Raw genomic sequence first — 18,955 nt, 5'->3', positions numbered from 1 at the left:
GTCAGAAACAGCAGCAACATGGTGCTAATACGTTTCATACATTTTAAGATGGACGAGAGAATATTTATTGCATGGGGTGTGTATTTGGTTTCCACATTCATTGCTTTGTTAATATTTACTTGAGTTAGTTTACTCATAGAATCTGCATTTCATATAAAACGAATTGAACATAATTACTCTCCTCAGGCATTTAAATACATCAAGCCTTTTGTGCGATTGCCAACTAAAATGGCTCCCACAGTGGGTGGCGGAAAACAACTTTCAGAGCTTTGTAAATGCCAGTTGCGCCCATCCTCAGCTGCTAAAAGGAAGAAGTATTTTTGCTGTTAGCCCAGATGGCTTTGTGTGCGGTGAGTGTGACTGTTGCCTCTGTCTTCATTCTTCTTTTTTTCCTGCCAATGAATGGTCTTGAATAAGCTTGTGTTGCCTTGATGAAGCTTTTATTTCTGCTGAGGTAGATGAAAATGGTGTGCTGATGATTTTAATGTTATAGATGACAGAGAATGTCCTTAAATGTCTCTGTTTGGACATGGGGGGGGAGGGTTGATGGGACGAGAAGGACTTTGGCTCTTGGGAACACTGAGGGGCAGTCGCAGCCCTCCCTTCCTCCTAAATCTCTGTGTCTGCGTCTGTGAAGTTGGACGTGTGCTGACTGCCCTTCCCACTTCCGGGCTTGTGGAGAGGCTGAACTAACCCATGTCAGTGCTGTGTATTGCGGTACGAAGGGAAAATTATCAGTTCATAATTTACAGGCTGCTAAAAATGTTGCTCCCGGCAGTTAAAGCTTTATAAATAATAGGAAGTTTGAATTTATTATCAGTCAGCATAAGGTCCATTGTTCTAGCATGAAGAATCTCAGTGCTAGAAATCTCAAACCTCAAATCTCACATAGCTAGTCAGCAGATCTGGATCAAAACCCCAGGTTCTCCTCTCCCTGGTGCAGGCTTCTGTCGACTACACTACACTGCTGTTTACTATTTACTGTCATGGAGACCTTTCTAAAAATAAATGCACATATAGAACATAAAATCAAAGTTTGCTTAAATTTTAGTGTATGTGTTAAGATATTACAGAACCTAATTTTACGTTGGCCTTTACAAATTTATTTGAAACTGCTTTGCCTACGATTGTCTAGTCAAGTACAAGAAAAATATATTTTTTTAGGTTGCAGCATTAAACAGTGCCAACGGTTTCTGGAAATAAAACGTCTGATGTAGCTTTTGGATCTAAATAAGCTTTTGGCATTCATCTAGAAGGGCCTGAGCCATGCCTTTCCCATGGTGCTTATTTTGCAGTTCTCTAGTCCCAAGATAAGAACTCTCTATTATTTGGGGACATGTCTACGGTATCCTTGGATTTTTCTTTCAGTCCCTTAACTGTGAATCTAAACATTGATTAATCAGATGAGAAATTTAGAGTAGCCGTATAGAAGCAAAAAACGTCTTGATGACAGCGTGGTATTGGACGTGAGCCGCACTGGAGCACCCAGAGCCTTCCCACAGCCCATTCACTCACACACATGCACCCCCCTCACAAACACGCACACGCATGCAGGCCACCTTTCTCTAGAGCGTGCAGATAATACATTTTGGTAGATCTAAACTGTTTCCTTCTGGGTTTAGACCATCTCCAAGAAACTGCAGCTCAAAAAAGGTAACTTTTCCAAAAAGTAACAGAGAACTAAAAATAACCGTTTGGAATGAAAGAGTTGCCCAGCTCTAATTATCATGTAGTTCTGACAGTGAAGCACGGCGGCCTGGCCTGACTGACGGTCCACCCTCAACCCCAGGCTGAAGCCAGGCTCTCACAGGGAGTTTGAGAGGGCAGAATTATTTGTTTCAACTTGATCTAGAGATTACTGCTCTTTAATACGGGTTCTGTTTTTAGTGAATGGGGTGTTAATTACTGTCTTTGGTGATATTGATTTCTTAATTTTGCTGCGGCTTTTTTGTGGATAACATGGAAAAAAATTGCAGTTCCTACTGGTAGTGTTTAAAGCTGATCCATGAATTAGAAGTTTCTTAGCTGATTTCTTCTTGTATTTATGTTAAAAAAAAAAAAAAAAAAAGCGTAAGGGACCTAGGATAAACTATATTATGTTCCAGAATAATAGTCTCTCAGTTAATGATTGATAAATAGGTGCCGGCCCCTATTTGAAGTGAACAAATTAGTTTATAAACACCTTCCCAGGCCATCATTTCAACATGAGGACTGGTAGTCCACCTGTGAAACCTACACTGAGTATAAAACCTAAGCCCTCACTTGTTTTGGGTTTCTTGGTATTAAAAACTGAGTAGCATTTGGACTGTCGAGCCTTAAAATCATTCTGTTTCCTCCTCTCCCTCTTGAACAGATGACTTTCCTAAACCCCAGATCACTGTTCAGCCAGAAACACAGTCGGCAATAAAAGGTTCCAATTTGAGTTTTGTCTGCTCGGCCGCCAGCAGCAGTGATTCCCCAATGACGTTTGCTTGGAAAAAAGACAATGAACTACTGCATGATGCCGAAATGGAAAACTATGCACACCTGCGGGCCCAAGGTGGAGAGGTGATGGAGTACACCACCATCCTCCGGCTCCGCAACGTGGAGTTTACCAGTGAAGGGAAGTACCAGTGCGTCATCTCCAATCACTTCGGTTCATCCTACTCGGTCAAAGCCAAGCTTACAGTCAACAGTACGTGATCCAACTTTTCCATTTGCATTTAAAGACACCTTTTAGATTGGGTTTTTCTCTCTTTCTCTTACTGCTAACCCTGTCTTCTGTTTGTAGTTCCCCACCTCGCCCTTCCTTTCTCTACCTCTCACTCTGCAAAACTAAGATACTTGGAATCTGCATCAGCGGGGACTGCATTGAGGACCCCACCATGGTGGGTAGCACAGAGCCGAATGACACACAGGTTGTGCTTCTTGGGGAGTTCACAATGTATTTGTCGGCTGTGGGAGGCCGTGAAGCATTACAGCACACCACCTTTAATTCAGAGATCTGGGTTTGATTCCTGCCACTCCTGCATACAGCTGTGTAACTCTTATCAAAGTACTTAACCATCCTGTGCCTCCATTTCTACATCTTTCTATTAGGAACAATCATACATATCTTATAGAGGTATGATAATTAGATAAAATAATTGGTGTAAAGGATTAGCCTGGAATACAGTGAATGCTCACCAAATGCAATAAGTATTAGTTGCTGTTAATAAAAATTATAATTGTTTGCTCTGTGTGACCTGAATACATTTTTTATGACAGGAACCTTACCACTGTATTAATTAATCATTTGTACTTTCCATGGTAGAAGATTTTTGTATATGATTCATTAATGCAGTCATTCTACAAATGATTGCTGAGGACTGACACACAGAACAATTTTGAGTTTAAAGTTGCAGGAGAAAATGCATATCTAAAGTCATAGAATGTTAGAGCCAGAAGGGACTTGGAAAAAAAAAAAAAAAGGAAAGAGGAAGTGAGTCGCCAGGGTACAAAGAGATTAATTGATCTGCCCAAGATCTCACAGATAATTACTGAGGAAACTAAAAAGTAACTAGAAAATAGGAGAAAGACCTTCAGTTTGTACAGGGGACGACCTATGTCTCGGCCTGACTTTATGATAATTTCTGTACCTGTGTGTAACCTTGAGGGAATCTCCTTATCTCAACTTCAGATTCCTTCTCTTGTAATCAGAAATAACCCCAGCCTAACCTACGGCAGGGGCATTTATAAGTATATATTTAAAAAAAAAAAAAAAAAAGAATGAAAATGAACCTCTAAGACTCCATAGCACTAATGGCCTCATTCTTTCTCTGATTTCAGTGCTTCCTTCCTTCACCAAGACCCCCATGGACCTCACCATCCGTGCCGGGGCCATGGCACGCTTGGAGTGCGCTGCCCTGGGACATCCAGCGCCACAGATAGCCTGGCAAAAGGATGGGGGCACAGACTTCCCCGCGGCGAGGGAGAGACGCATGCATGTTATGCCCGAGGATGATGTGTTCTTTATCGTGGATGTGAAGATAGAGGACATCGGGGTTTATAGCTGCACAGCTCAGAACAGTGCCGGAAGCATTTCTGCAAACGCGACTCTGACTGTCCTAGGTAAGCGGCTGTTGTCAGATTCTGGGATAGAAATTAAAGATGCCGGCTGACTCAAAGGCCCTACGTGTCAGGAGTTGTAAGGGTGAGAGGTAATCCATAGGACACTGCCCTTCCCTGGAGAGAACAGATGGCTTCTCAGGAATTTTGAAGTCAGAGTACCTGACGTCTTAGCCCGTGGCCAGTGAGATAGAGGACTCTGCTTCCTCTGTTCCAAGGGGAAAAGTAAATGCTCTGTTGCCTCCACTTCCTCTGCTCTCCTCTTCCCATCACACAGGCGCGACTGAGAGTCTTCACACTATAAAGCACATATAAAAATACAGAACATGTTAGCAGTTTGGGAAAGATCTACTCTATTTTCTAGACCTACCCTACCATTCTGGAAATCAGAGTTTGTCTTTCATCTTTTGCCTGAATAGGAGCTTTTAAAAAAATGTGAACATGTTCATCATATGTGTTTCTTATGAGTTGAGCAAAACTCAGAGTTGAGCAACGTAACCTGCGAACACCAAGTAATAAAAGTCCTTTCAGAATTTATGCATAGGTTTGGACGTCTAGCACTAGAAAGTTTCCCCTTAAAAATTTAAACATTCCGATTTTTTCCACCCATCAACCTACCCCCCATGCTTGAAATTACTTTTTTTTTTTTTAAAAGATTTTATTTATTTATTTGACAGAGATCACAAGCAGGCAGAATAGCAGGCAGAGAGAGAGGGATGCAGGCTCCCCGCTGAGCAGAGAGCCCGATGCGGGGCTTGATCCCAGGACCCTGAGATCATGACCTGAGCCGAAGGCAGAGGCTTTAACCCACTGAGCCACCCAGGTGCCCCTTGAAATTACTTTTTTACATTTGACTAGAAGATTTTGCATTGCCCTTCTTCCACCATTCCCAATCTTGTCTAGAGTGTGAGAGATTTAAAAAACAGTAAACATCATCCTCAACAGGTGGTGTAACAAATGACAGGCAAATAATGAAAGGAGATTCTGAATGTCATACCCATGTTTTGGCTCTCACGGAAGCATGTGCATGAATTTGTGGACGAATACAGTGTCAGGTTACAGTTTTAGTAAATTCAAGTGGTCAGTCTTACGATATGCAAGACCTGATTTCATTTAGGAGATTGAAAACATAACTTGTCCTTTCAGAAACACCATCATTTTTGCGGCCCTTGTTGGACCGAACCGTCACCAAGGGAGAAACCGCTGTCCTGCAGTGCATCGCTGGAGGCAGCCCTCCTCCCAGACTGAACTGGACCAAGGATGATAGCCCCTTGGTGGTCACCGAAAGGCACTTTTTTGCAGCAGGCAATCAGCTGCTGATCATCGTGGACTCTGATGTCAGTGATGCCGGGAAATACACGTGTGAGATGTCTAACACCCTCGGCACTGAGAGAGGCAACGTGCGTCTCAGTGTGATCCCCACTCCCACTTGTGACTCCCCTCAGATGACCGCCTCGTCGTTAGATGATGATGGATGGGCCACCGTGGGTGTCGTGATCATAGCAGTGGTTTGCTGTGTGGTGGGCACGTCGCTCGTGTGGGTGGTCATCATATACCACACAAGGCGGAGGAATGAAGATTGCAGCATTACCAACACAGGTGTGTAAACAGAAGCTTGGCACGGGGTGCTGTAGTCATGTGTGCCTGTGGTCCTGGGGTAATTTTCTTCCAGAATGTGTGTCTCACAGCCCGAGGCCATGTCAGAAGGGTGACTCATTTGTTTCAAGCTGCAGGAATATGGTTAGCTAAAAATAACACCCCGGCCCCAAATAAAGCTGATGTTTAAAGATTAATCCTTTTTGTTAAAACCTCATCAGAGTGTCCTGTTGGCTATGAGATAGAGTCCAAAGCACAGTGTAAAACAGTCCCACTCCTTCACACAGAGGGGATGGAGAACAGGAGCAGCCCTTCATTTATGAGGTCTACACTCTGCCATAGTTCTCTCTCTCATCACATGTCACCCTGTGCATACGTGTGCAGGTGTCTAGGGAGGATTCTGTTACTAGTGGGAGCAGGCTGTGACCTAATAGGTGCCAGCTCTTACATTGATGAATATTAGGTCAGAAATATGGCAGAAATCAAGCTTAATCCAAAAGCTTAGCTACTACCCTACAAAAATTCCCAAGGCTTTATCTCTTGAAACATCTGTTTTTTTGACATTTGGGAGGGGCTTCCTATAGAAGGCAAAATAGAAAATTGGCTTGTGCTTCCCAGAGCAGCGAGCCCTAACCTTCCTAACCTCATGACTAGACAGTCAAGGTGGGTCTTCAGGAGTAGATTTATTTGATTTGTACAAAAACCAAAACAGTATAGAGTGTTCATCAGGGAAGGCTATGGGGTATGTATGGTCGGTCTTGGTTAACAGAATGCTGTTGTTGGATTATAGATGAGACCAACTTGCCCGCAGATATCCCTAGTTACTTGTCATCTCAGGGAACCTTAGCCGACAGACAGGATGGGTACATCTCCTCAGAAAGTGGAAGCCACCACCAGTTCGTCACGTCTTCAGGAGGCGGGTTTTTCTTACCACAACACGACGGCAATGGTAAGTGTTTAAAAGGAACACAGGCTGTAGCTGTCTCAAAACAATCTGATGGAAGGCTCAAGTACAGTATTAATTTTCACAAGCAATCAATACATTCATATGTTGAGCTGGCCCAAGCTCACTGGCAAAGCTGAAATTAAATACTATTATGCCATTCTCTTAAATAGCAGAAAAATCTTTGCTTTGGATAATAAGAGAAGACAAGTAGGGGAATTAAAGTTTAATTTCTCCATGCAACGTGATACTTTCTTTACATTATAAATGTTCTTTGGCCCTGAATGTTCTCCTTTCTTAAATGACATTAACTGGTTTCATGTAAGGTATTAAAAGTCAAATGATTTAAAATTCTGTTAGGGAAATCAAATTCTGACTCTTGCTTTAAGAACTGCATGGTTTTAAGAATAATCATGGAGGCACCATAACAGAGACACACACACAGGCTCGGTTCAAGACCCTCTTCTGTCGCTTACTATGTATCCTTGGGCAGTTACATAGTACTTCCTTATTAGGTTGTTGTGAAACTAAATAAAATGATATGTTGGAAAACTGCACGGTGCTTGGTACATATGAAGGGCTCCAAAAGAGAAAACTATTGACATTCTTTTCAAACATTTTACCATCTTTTCCCACAGGCATTTATTGAATGTGTGCTCTGTGGTGGACTCTGTAGTTGAGAGGGAGGAATATGTGCTCTCAGTCTCATAGTGTAGGCAGTGGTGAAATGAAAATTGCAACAAATAGTCACAAAGTGCTTGGCAAGGCAGTGATAGAGGGTGTAGAGATAGAAGATGTGCACATACAGGTGGGTGTTCTGGTTAGACTCATTTGGTTGCAGCGTTGTTCAAATGTAGCAGGGTTTACGGAAAAGACATTTAGGAAAGTTTAAAGCAACAGAACTGGAACATAGTAGTGCTGTGTCGCTTAGATGCTCGGACTGGGGATTGGTCTGCTTTGAGTGCTCAAGGGGCCACTGGCGTTAGGGATTGTATCTTACACAGTCTCTTCGGAGACCACTCAGTGCCCAGTTCCTGCTCCCCAGGCACATGGCCCATTGCAACATCTCTCGCCTACACTACATCTCTTGTCCTTCAACTGCTGTGGCCACTCCTAACTGGCATGTCATTTCTGAGTTGTTTGGCTCAGATACTCAGATACTCACAACAGCTTTTTTTTTTTTTTTTTTTTTTATTCCTTGCCAAGCTTCTCTTTGATCTGGGCATTCAGAGATGATTTGTTGAATGCCACTTCCTGGTCCTGCTCACCTGACCTTCTGGAGGGAGGGGGCAGTGCTGATGGCATTGTGTGTTTCATTGGCTGCTTTGGCTGCAGTGTGCATACACAGATCAGTTTCTCTGGGAAGCCACTGGGGGCCAGTGCCCTGTGAACACATGCAGTACAATGATTCGTCATGTCCTGTCTTTGTAAGATGGCACAGATTTCATCAGTTACTAATCCGTAGGCCTCAGCAAATGTTTTAAAACCCTACTATAAATTTCTCCAGTTTTCCCTCTTACATGCTGTTCAATCCAAACTTTTTATTTACAAATATGGAAAATCCCTGAAGTGGAGAGAATGTTGTAGGGTACTTGAATCACATTCATTCGGTGACTGAAATGTCTGTTTTAAAGGGACGTGCCATATTGACAATAGTAGTGAAGCTGACGTGGAAGTTGCCGTGGATCCATTCCTTTGTCCCTTTTTGGGCTCCTCGGGCCCTGTGTATTTGAAGGGGAATGTGTACAGCTCGGATCCATTTGAAGCCTATCACACAGGTATGCGGTTTTCTTACCTGCGTTCGGTTCTGTTTCCTGGAGAGACTTCCCAGAGGCACTAACTCTGTCTCTTTCTGTTATTGTCCCCAAATGTAAAAGGTGGTGGCCCTGACCTGAGAACAGCCTTAATAGACCACTGTGAGCCCAGTTACATAAAGAAAAAGGAGTGCTACCCATGTCCTTACCCTTCAGAAGAATCCTGTGAACAGAGTGTCAGTGACATAGGATGGCCTTCCCATGTGAGGAAGTTAATCAGCTCTCCTTACTCTCAAAATGAAGGACCTGGAATGAAAAGTTTGTGTCTAAACAAGTCCTCTTTGGATTTTAGTCCAAGTCCAGAGCCTGCATCCGTTACTTCAAGTAATTCTTTCATGGGTAAGTTTATTAAATTATTAGACACCTTGACTCAGGACTCCTATTCCACATGCAAATGTGGGAAAGCAGTGAGTCTCAGATGCCAAACTTGTGAAAATGTGTTTGTTTGTTTGTTTGTTTTTAATCATGTAGTCATGACATCCTGTGAGTTAGTATATGTGTTTCTAAAGGCAAAGTCAGACACAGGGGATTTTACTTGATTATGTGTCTAATCCGTAACTAAGCCTTAGACGCTTTCTGGTTAACTCTGTGTGTGGTATCATCTAGAAGACAAGTTTTGGGAGTGACTTAGGAGCTCCATTTGTCACCCATGTGGAAAAAGTGGTTTTGGGCTACAGCAGCTCTTGGGGTGGAGTTGTATGCGCTGCATGATTGTGGTTTGGGATGTCTGGTGGCTCACCCTTTGACCACAGTCAAAGAAAGGGAGGGTGGACATCATCCCACCTGGCAACAACTGCTTGTCAGCCAACCTGACTGCTTTGGCAGAGAAGACTACCAGAGCCTTTAAGCATAAGTTGGGGGTGGTAGACGGTGGCTAGCGCCAAGACTTGCTTGTGAATTTTTTTGTCTGTACGTGGGGATAGTAGATGGAAAAACTGAGATCATTGTTTCACTGAATGGAGGTATGGGAAAATGAACCACAAATTATCTTGTGTTAAAAAAATTTTTTTTTTAATATTTTACCCAGCTTTTATGAAATTTTATGTTTTGTCACAGTATAATTTTTTTATATTCTTTTTTTTTTTTAAAAATGCAAATATGTTTTATGTGACTGTGACAAGAGTTTGAGTCCGTTAAGTAACATTCTGCCAGTAAAGAAGAAAGGGCAAGGCACAAGGATTATTTTGAAAGACACTTTCCATATCCAGGCACAGTTTACTTATAAGCAACAATCCAGATCTCCTTCATAGAGAATTGCGGACTAGCAAGAACTAAAGCCAGGATTTGGAAGAAATTATATTGGGGAACTTCATTGCTCAATGATTACTATTACTGTGAGTGATGAAATGAAATAAAGAGTGGACATATGTATTCATTCCCCAGCTCCATTCTGTACGTTCTCCATACCAGGAATGCACATACTCCTGATACCGTAAATGGCTTATAGAACCCACTTATGCGTGCTTACGGGCTAAGATGCTCCTCCATTTGAAATGTGTTTTGAATGAAATGCTAGCCAAAGGACCCATATGCTCAAGGGGTTTCTTCCTTTCAGGAACATTTGGAAAGTCTCTGAAGAGAGCTCATCTGGATGCCTTTTCAAGCTTTGGACAGCCAGTGGATTGTCAGCCAAGAGCCTTTCCCTTGAAAGCTTGTTCTTCTCCAGACTTGGACTCTGAGTCAGAGGAATATGGGAAAGAAAGGACAGCTTTTCAGCAAGAAAATCACACGTGTACCTATAAACAGACCTTAGAAAACCATAGGACTCCCCATTTTCAGTCTTATGACTTGGACACATAGACTGAATGCGAGCAAAGAAGAGCTCAAACATACTACCTCAAGTGGACTTTTATTTAAAAGAGAGAATCCTATGTTTTTTTAATGGAGTTATGAATTTTAAAAGGATAAAATGTCTTATTTATACAGATGGACCAAAATTACAAAATGTTATAAAAATTTTATACTGGGAGTAACTTTCATATAAGAATACCTTTTAAAACTATTTTAACTTTGTTTTATGCAAAAAAAAAATCATATGTAAATTAATGGTATGAATCCATGACTATTTTATGTATTTTTATAATGCCAGATTCCTTTTTATTGAAAACGAGTACTAAAGCATTTTAAATAATACCTGTCTTGTACCCTTTTTAAATAGAATTCACTTAATTTTATTTTGCACACTGCATTTAATAAAATGTGTCATTTTGATCCCAAGCCCCATCTATACAATTACAGTTTTTATTGTTTTCAACACATTTTCGGCTTAATAATTTCATATTATCATGTCTCAAGTTGATGGAATTATACTCAACACATTAAAATATGAGCCAAATAAATGACCATTCTGCCTATCACGCAAAGTTGGGGTAATACAGACTCAAATCAGATTATTGTATGTGAAAACACATTATAAATGAAAAAGAGCTGCGAAGACTTGAGGTACGTTAATTTATCCCTAACTTTACATATAAAAAAAGATTTGTTGATATAGTCTGGTATAATGCAATACAGCCACCATGGCTTAAATCACCGTTCAAGCCATGTTTCTTTAATTATAATAATGCCTTATGTGGTCTAATGCCTTGTGCTTTTCCAAATAGTTTCACATTCACCATCCCTTTAATTACAACAAGAGCGTGGTTTATTGCACATTTCTATAGTTAAAATGGCTATGACAAAGGTGGATTTTCATCTACTGTTCCCCGTGATAATGGGATGTTGATGGAGCTATTGGCTATTCTTACTGGTTTTCTGCTGGATGAGCAGTTCTAATAGAAAAGGCACTTTTAAACTATTCTGCAACATTCTTTAACAATTGAATTATTTTTCTAATTTGGTCATCCTGCTCTACTTGTTAAAAACTAAGTATCAAATCTGTTACTTAAACTATTTAAAGTATTTGTTTTAAACAGTATTTAGATAAAAATGGCATTACATGACTGGCATATATACATGCACAAAATGAATGTAGTCATTTTTAAAATTAAGTGACCTTTCAATAATTGACATAAACTTAAGTTTGATAATTCAAATGATTTTTTTTAAAGCAATTTCTTGTCTACATCTGGTTTAAAGACAAATCCATTTGCCCAAGAGAAATTAAATACATGTGGGAAGAGTTAACATAGCACATTAAGCTTTAAAATCTTACCTTAAGAAGGTGTGAATTTATGTCATTGTCAGTTCTTTGAGTTAAAGTGAAAGCAGATACTAGAAAAGCAGGTTCCTCTCAGGGGATATATTGCTGGTGATGTTTTTCTGCTTTGTGAGTGTACAGCTTTGTTGTTTGTGAGCCGGAAACATGGACCCCAGATTGCAGTTAAGATTTTCCTTCTTTCATTTGGACACCAGAGTCCAGGAAGTTGATCCTTCCCTGGACCCCCGCTGACTAAGTGCAGAGAAGTGATTTTGTATGCTTTGACTTTATCATCCTGCCAGATTCTCAAAATCTTATTAATTTGTCTTCATTATTGCCAGATGTGATGCAAGCATTGATAGGGTTCTATTCAATGTTTATGAACCCCTTTTAAAGGATTTAATTTTTCCGGACTTAGCCACAAGGGTTTAAATCATTAACACTTGAGATTCAAAAATTAGATTAACTTTACATCAATACCATTTTTCCCTTTCACTGTGTGTGCTAAAACCTATGGATAACATGTATTTTATGTTATATGTTTCTATAAACACATAACATGTTTATGTTATATATTTTTATGTTACAGGAGGAGCTCAGTTTTTCATGGATATATAACATTGAGATTCCATATTAAAATGCATCTACTAGGTATTAAAGTGTCCTAAAATAATACAGACTTCAGAAAAGAGTAGATAAATATCAAATCATTCGGCTTATTTATGAGAAGAGATGCCTAAAATTTCAGTTTAATCTTTCTATGCCTTTTGATAGAGACTAATTCATTTCCTTAAATAGATATTCACCCAATTTTGGCACTGTTTTTTCTTCATTATCAGCACTAATGATAACATCATTAATATGTATAAAGAGTCTGTTTTATAAGATGTTCATAGATGACTATTCCTTAATTGTGGCAGGCAGCATTTTATAAAATATAATCTCTGGAACATTTACAAACTTATTTTCACAATCTTCTTACAGGAAGAAACCAAAAGGTATTCCTCAGAATAAAGCCATTGGTACTATTTTTTTTAAAAACTTGGTACAAAAAAAGAAAGTGATGTATTTGTACACACCTGAGGGGTTTTGGTCTTTTTGATTTAATGTGATAGAAGTAATTCATAGCCAATATTACAATAGATGTGCTACGGTGGTATTTTTCAAAGAAAATGAGAACCAAATGTTACCGCAGAGTGCCTGTTCTGTGCCTCCCACTCTTGGAATCTTCAGTGGCTGGACTTGGTAAGAGGATAATTTAGAACTCACAATTTTTTAAGACAGCATTCTATTAACACATTGAATAACTCAATGTCCTGCCAAAAAAAAAAAAAAAAAAAACTATTAGAGTCTTCAAAGAGGGGTACAGTTTCTTTGTGAATTGAATAATTTCAATATTCTAGAAATATCCAGTTACCAGAACTTATCTTTTCCATGAGGCATTTCTTAAACTAATGTATAAAAAGAAAGTCCTGAAAGAATCTCAAGAAGTTTTAGATTTGTCCAAAAATGGCACAGAGGTACTTCAGTTAGGATTTTCTTTTAAGAGAGAAGAGGTCTGGAGTGCCTGGGTGGCTCAGTGGGTTGAAGCCTCTGCCTTCGGCTCGGGTCATGATCCTAGGGTCCTGGGATGGAGCCCCACATCGGGCTCTCTGCTTGGCGGGGAGCCTTCTTCCCCCTCTCTCTCTGCCTGCCTCTCTGCCTACTTGTGATCTCTGTCTGTCAAATAAATAAATAAAATCTTAAAAGAGAGAGGAGGTTTTGCCAACATATATTTACTGAGTTATCCCAATATTGGGGGCCTTTTTTTTTTTTTGAGAAATCTGAGAGTGATGTGTGTCTTTTAGTAAAGATGCTTGATTTTACTTGAGATATATTAGGATAATAAACATGAAAGTATATTGTAGATTGAAATGTGTACCATTTCTCAAATTCTCACTACTGTAAAATTGCAAGTTAATTTCTTATTCCTACTGTAGTTTCAAGGGTCTGAATCCTATACCCTCCCATATGGTGATTGATATGCATGAACACAGAAATTATAAGCAGTATTCACATGTAGCTTTTTATTAGAATTAGATTTTTTTAATTAAAGAATTTTGAGAATGCCTTTTAAGGAATAAGGCAAAGCAATTCACAACTGTTACAGTTTCACTCCTGGATTGGTATAATTTTCTCATATCCTTATTGGATTTCATGGTTGACTTTGGCTTTTAACAAGTTTAACTTTTTTTAATCCTGTTTGAACATAATACCTAAAGCCTTCATGAGATTATTGCCATTGTTTTGGTAGTTACTTTGATGTTTCTGCATATGATTGTGTTTTGATCTATCTCAGAGTTGAAAACTGATAGCATACTATCAGTTGTCAAACATTTCATATATACTCAGTTGTATATTTTGAATAGGTGATGTAGAAACAAGGAAAGTGGTCCTTGTCCTAATTCTCAGTGGGACAGGAAGCAAATTCATAAATATTTATAGTACATTGTGTTAAGTGTTATAGCTTAGTAGGGCCCCTGAAACCGACACCAATTTTGTCTCTAATTCTAATTGAACTACCTAGAAGTGTTACATGCACTTCGCTTCGCATGTCCTTGAGCATGTTGATTTCTGGGTTTTTCCATCTGCATCCCAGAACAGTTGCAGTTCTAGTACTCCCTTCCATGTTTAATTATCAGTAATCACCACTCCTATGGATCTGGCACCTGAAAGTCCAAGATTGTTTATGCCTCACTTCTTAGCCCCTTGCCACTGCCAGCTTCGGATCGGTCTCTGTCTCTCTCATCAGTGTCTTCTTGCCCTTTGTCTCTGTCTTACCCAATTCATTGTTTCACAGAATTATTTTTCTAAAGTAGATCTGGATTTGTTACTTTCCTGTTTAAAAACCATTGATGGCTACACTTTAAATCCCAGTTTTGGCATATAAGACCTTTCACTCATTGATCCAGCCCACCCTTCAAGCTATACCCCATATGTAACCCCCACCTGTCAGCTTTTCACAGTACAGTATGGTACCCCTGACCAACCCCTGTGCATCTTTGTGGCTTTATGTTGACCTATGTGCAGCTCAAAGTTGAAATTTGGCAACAGTACACTTGGTCCTTATGCATATTGTCTCAGTTTTGTTTCAGAAACCTTTGAGTATCTGTGATAGGTCCTATCTTAGATGTCTGGGCTATTAATATACAAATATTAAAATAAATATTCTTCCCCAAAGAAACTCCTAGACATATGACAAAATTATTCTCCTGAGATGTTTTTTTTTCCCCTTTGTTAGAATACAGAACCTCTTTCAAAAGCAAACCTTTCCTTTTTGCCCCACACATAGCAATGTTTTCCTATAGAACTTTATATGAATTGTCATGAGAAAATCAGAGGATAGCTGTTACTTACAAAGCCAGCTGTGATGTCACTGTATGAGAAATACTAAGAACAGTTAACCTGTATGTCAATAGGACATCTAGAAAGAAAGGAAGTCAAAAGATCTGTATTTTTTTTTTAAACAATCACCAGATGATGTGGTCTAACAGTCGGTGGGAATATCAATTCCTGTTCAGTTTACTAAAAGTAAACAGATGGCCAGGTGTGTCACAGATTTTTTATTTTTTATTTTTTTGGTTCGTTGGAACTGCACATATGGCTTCCCAGCTACTGTACATTTCTCAGTTACCTTGCGTTTAGGTGTGTCTGTAGCCATATGACATCTTTCCCCAGTGGAATGTGAACAGAGGTGTAAGGCACTGTGTTCAACCCTGGTCGACCAAACCTTTACACACACCCTTCCATGTCCTTTTCTTGCAGCTATCTGATCGGAAAGCCACAGCCCAAGAACTACTCTTTCTTGACCTCACTTGTAGAAGAGACTGGGTCTCTCAATGGCTATATGGAGTATGGTCTCCCCACTAACCCAGAGTATTTGCTTTGAAGCCTAACTTCATGTAAGTGAGGAAAAAGTTTATTGCACTTGGAAAATTGTATTTTGAGTTTACTTACAATAGCTTGTCTTGCCCCAACTTGAAATAGTAATTTTAATATGAAGAACTGCCTAAGATTCTTATTGATGTTGTTCTTCATTAATCTGTAAAGCTCCCTTTTAAAAATGAACAGTGTGGCCTCAGTGAGCAGCCTTAGCAGAGATGCCAGGACCTGGGTCCCACTGTTGTGGCAGGTCACTAAGCCTTTGACCCCACTAGAATTTACTGAATATTGCAATAGTATGTCCTGTAGCTGTTACAGTGTCCTATTTCCATCTCAACTGTCCATGCAGTTTTAAAGAAAGTTTACTGAGTATACTTGGTCATCCAGATTTTTGCAACTGTGTTTCAGGGTCTCTTAGCTCCTAAAAATACGTAAGTTCCAGCAATGTGTTAGGCTCTGGGGATATCAAAAATGAATGAGGCATGGCCTCGATCCCTGAAGAATTCTTGTCCTGAGGAAGTCAGACCCTGATAAAATGATTTTTTTATGGTAAAGTTCACAATAAAAGTAGATATCAATATAATCAATTAGTGTATGTGATTTGCCTTTAAAGACGCAACTGGTTATTATCTGATCACTACCAGAAAAAAAAAGGGCTGCTGCCCACATAGCTTACTCCTTTGAGTGGCCTTATAGTCTACATATCACATGGAAGCCAATATCCAAAAAGTTCTTTGTCTGTAATAATAACAGCTACATAGGAAAAGAAAAGCCATTAAACCTATGCAAAATCTCATTTTGATTAAAAGAATTTAATCAGTAATGTTTAAATTTTATAGCTATGCATTTATAACTTTTAAAACTTTACTGTTGACTTTTTTTTTTATCTGAAAACTGCTACTAGCTTTCCCATTTTTTTTTTCCTCATTGAAACACTGATTATTGAAACAATCATTTTCAGACGTCAGACACTGGGAATCACAAAGGCAATGATCCCTAAGAAAATAAAAATTAATGAGGTGAACCCTATAATAATTTCCTGTGGCCCAGGAAAAGGGAGCCGAATGGCGCTCAGCCATCTATCTGAGTCAAGAAGATAGAGCTGGGAGTCTAGGATACTACATAAGAGAGGATGACACAGAGAATTCCAGACATCTGCAGAGGGTCCCCTTTGAGTCTTCAGTTGAATACCCACTAGCACATGCATGTGAGGCAAATACCCAAGGCCAGGAAAAGAAGCATCCGAAATGATTAGAAGGAAACATTCCTGAAGTTCCCACAGGGCCAGTAGTTTTCCTACTAACCAGAGTGGAAAACCTTATAATTCGTGGGCATCGGGTGGGGTATTCAGGACCCTGCCTCAGTAATGGGGCAGAATTAGCCCTAAAGACTGTTCTGGTCCCACCTAAAAGAATCAAGGCTCAAAAGGATCAAGCTACTTCCAAGTAACTTACCAGTCTTTGAAACCAAAACTCAAGAATATTTACAGAAATACCAAAATATTCAGCACTCAACAACTTCAAGTCCATAATATTTGATATAGAATTTAAAAATTACCAGGTGTGTAAAGAAGCAGAAGAACATACGACTTGTAATAAGGGTTGGCGGGGGGGTCTCCATGGCTAAAATCATACCTAGAAATGACATGCATAATAGAACTGGTAGACAAGATATTTAAAAAATTATAACTATATCCCATATATAAATAACATATATTCTTCTTATCATTTATTAATGAATACAATGGAATGAGAGTTTAGTTCTCATAGGAGAGTCAGACAAGATTTAACAAAGGAGAGAATATCTGAGCTAAATCTAAACAGATGAGTAAGAAGTGGCAAAAGAGGGAAAGGAAATATTATGCCTTAAGAATAGTAACCATTATCAAAAAGAGGTAAAGGTATGGGATTGTTCAGGGACCAGTGAGTGGCCCCCTGTTAACGAAAATGTAATTTATGTGGGGGCTGTAGATGCAGCTGGAGAGACAAGTTGCCACTCCTCCATTTTAATCTCTTTGCCCTGAATCTATCAGTATGGTTATATGAGTCCTATAAAGCAATATTTATCTTCCCTCAGCCTCCTTCTAGATTATCATTTCTCCTATTTTTCTCAAACTTCTCAATCTGAAAGAGAGGAATTTGCTCAAATTCAATTGAAATTGCTTTTGCAAAGGTCACCAATAGGGATCACCAGTACTCCGAACTTCCAAATTTCCTCGTGTGTTTAGGTTCTCACTTGACTGACCTAATACATAGTTGCATGATCCTTACTTTCTGAATCTCTACATTCTTCTTCTTCTACTCATGTTCTACCAATCATTTTTTCTTGGTTTCCTCCATGGATGCTTTTTCCACGGCCCACTCCTTCAAAAGTGGTGTTGCTCACTGCTTAAGCCAATTGGAGTGTCCAGTATGACTCTATATATTTTACACCAACTAATTTTCTATTTCCTTTGTGTATCTTTTCCAATCCTGTCATTTTCCATTTTTCAGTGTGATTTGAAAAGTATAATTTCACTTATCTGAGGTATCCAAAGTAATCAAATTCATAGAAACAGAAAGTAGAATGATGGTTACCAGGGCTAGGGGGAAGGAGAGCTCTACTCTAATAAGGAGAGTTTCAGACTCACAGTATGAAAAAGTTCTGGAGATCTGTTTCATAACAATATGAATACACTTAATGCTATTTAACTGTACACTTAAAAATGGTTAAGAGGCTAAGTTTTTTTTATTAACATATAATGTATTATTTGGTTCAGGGGTAAGAGGCTAAATTTTGTTGTCTTTTTTGCCACAGTAAAAAATTATCTTTTATAATCAGAACATACTTGAAATTTTTCCCCGATATGGTTTTTAGTTTTTAGTAGAAGAGTTCAACTGTTCCATTTGAGGTTGCTAATATATTTGGAAATATTTTTACCATTTTATTTTGTTCTGTTTCCTATGCTTTCTTCATTTTTCCCCTTTCCTGACTTCTATTAGATTGCTGAAATTTTTCTTGTTCATTTTTCTATTCCCTTGCTAATTTCAACATATTGTTTGTACTTTAATTCTTTGGGAATTAACTACTAAAATTTTAAGATGCATTTCTCTCTCATATTTTTTTCTAACAAGAGGTGAAGCTTTTCTGTCCTTCTTTTAATGACTTCAGCACATTTTTCCTACACACTGAGTTCCTACCACTTCCTACCACCCCCACAATCTTCAATGTTGTTTCTAGAATTTTCTTTCACATGAGTTATAGATTGCCCAACATAATTTTTACCATTCCTTCATTTTGTCTTCATATTTGATTTCATTAATTTTGATTTGTTTTTCTTATCAATGAACTCTATCCCTTAAAAATTCTTTTAACTTGTTGAAAGGTACATTTTCATGGCATTTATGAGTTTAGAAATATCTTCATCTTGTCCTCACTCTTGATTGTGGATTAGCTTGATATAAAGTGTTAAACTGA

General features: G+C 39.0%; 1 protein-coding gene across 1 annotated transcript in view; it reads left to right on the top strand.

Moving 5' to 3' along the window:
• The window catches only part of LRIG3 (leucine rich repeats and immunoglobulin like domains 3), a 50,284-nt gene extending 37,324 nt beyond the window's left edge, over positions 1 to 12,960 (top strand). Inside the window, exons 12-19 of the mRNA XM_032348822.1 lie at positions 187 to 350; positions 2,354 to 2,674; positions 3,808 to 4,089; positions 5,233 to 5,685; positions 6,473 to 6,631; positions 8,260 to 8,403; positions 8,503 to 8,778; positions 9,995 to 12,960. Of these exons, the coding sequence (XP_032204713.1) occupies positions 187 to 350; positions 2,354 to 2,674; positions 3,808 to 4,089; positions 5,233 to 5,685; positions 6,473 to 6,631; positions 8,260 to 8,403; positions 8,503 to 8,778; positions 9,995 to 10,239 (2,044 nt within the window). The 3' untranslated portion in view covers positions 10,240 to 12,960. The remainder of the gene's footprint in view (positions 1 to 186; positions 351 to 2,353; positions 2,675 to 3,807; positions 4,090 to 5,232; positions 5,686 to 6,472; positions 6,632 to 8,259; positions 8,404 to 8,502; positions 8,779 to 9,994) is intronic.
• The last annotated feature ends 5,995 nt before the right edge of the window (positions 12,961 to 18,955 follow it).

This window comes from Mustela erminea, chromosome 6 (genome assembly GCF_009829155.1).
Source record: "Mustela erminea isolate mMusErm1 chromosome 6, mMusErm1.Pri, whole genome shotgun sequence".
Taxonomy (NCBI): domain Eukaryota; kingdom Metazoa; phylum Chordata; class Mammalia; order Carnivora; family Mustelidae; genus Mustela; species Mustela erminea.
Note: the sequence above shows the minus strand (reverse complement) of the source record. Positions and strands in the feature narration are given on the sequence as shown.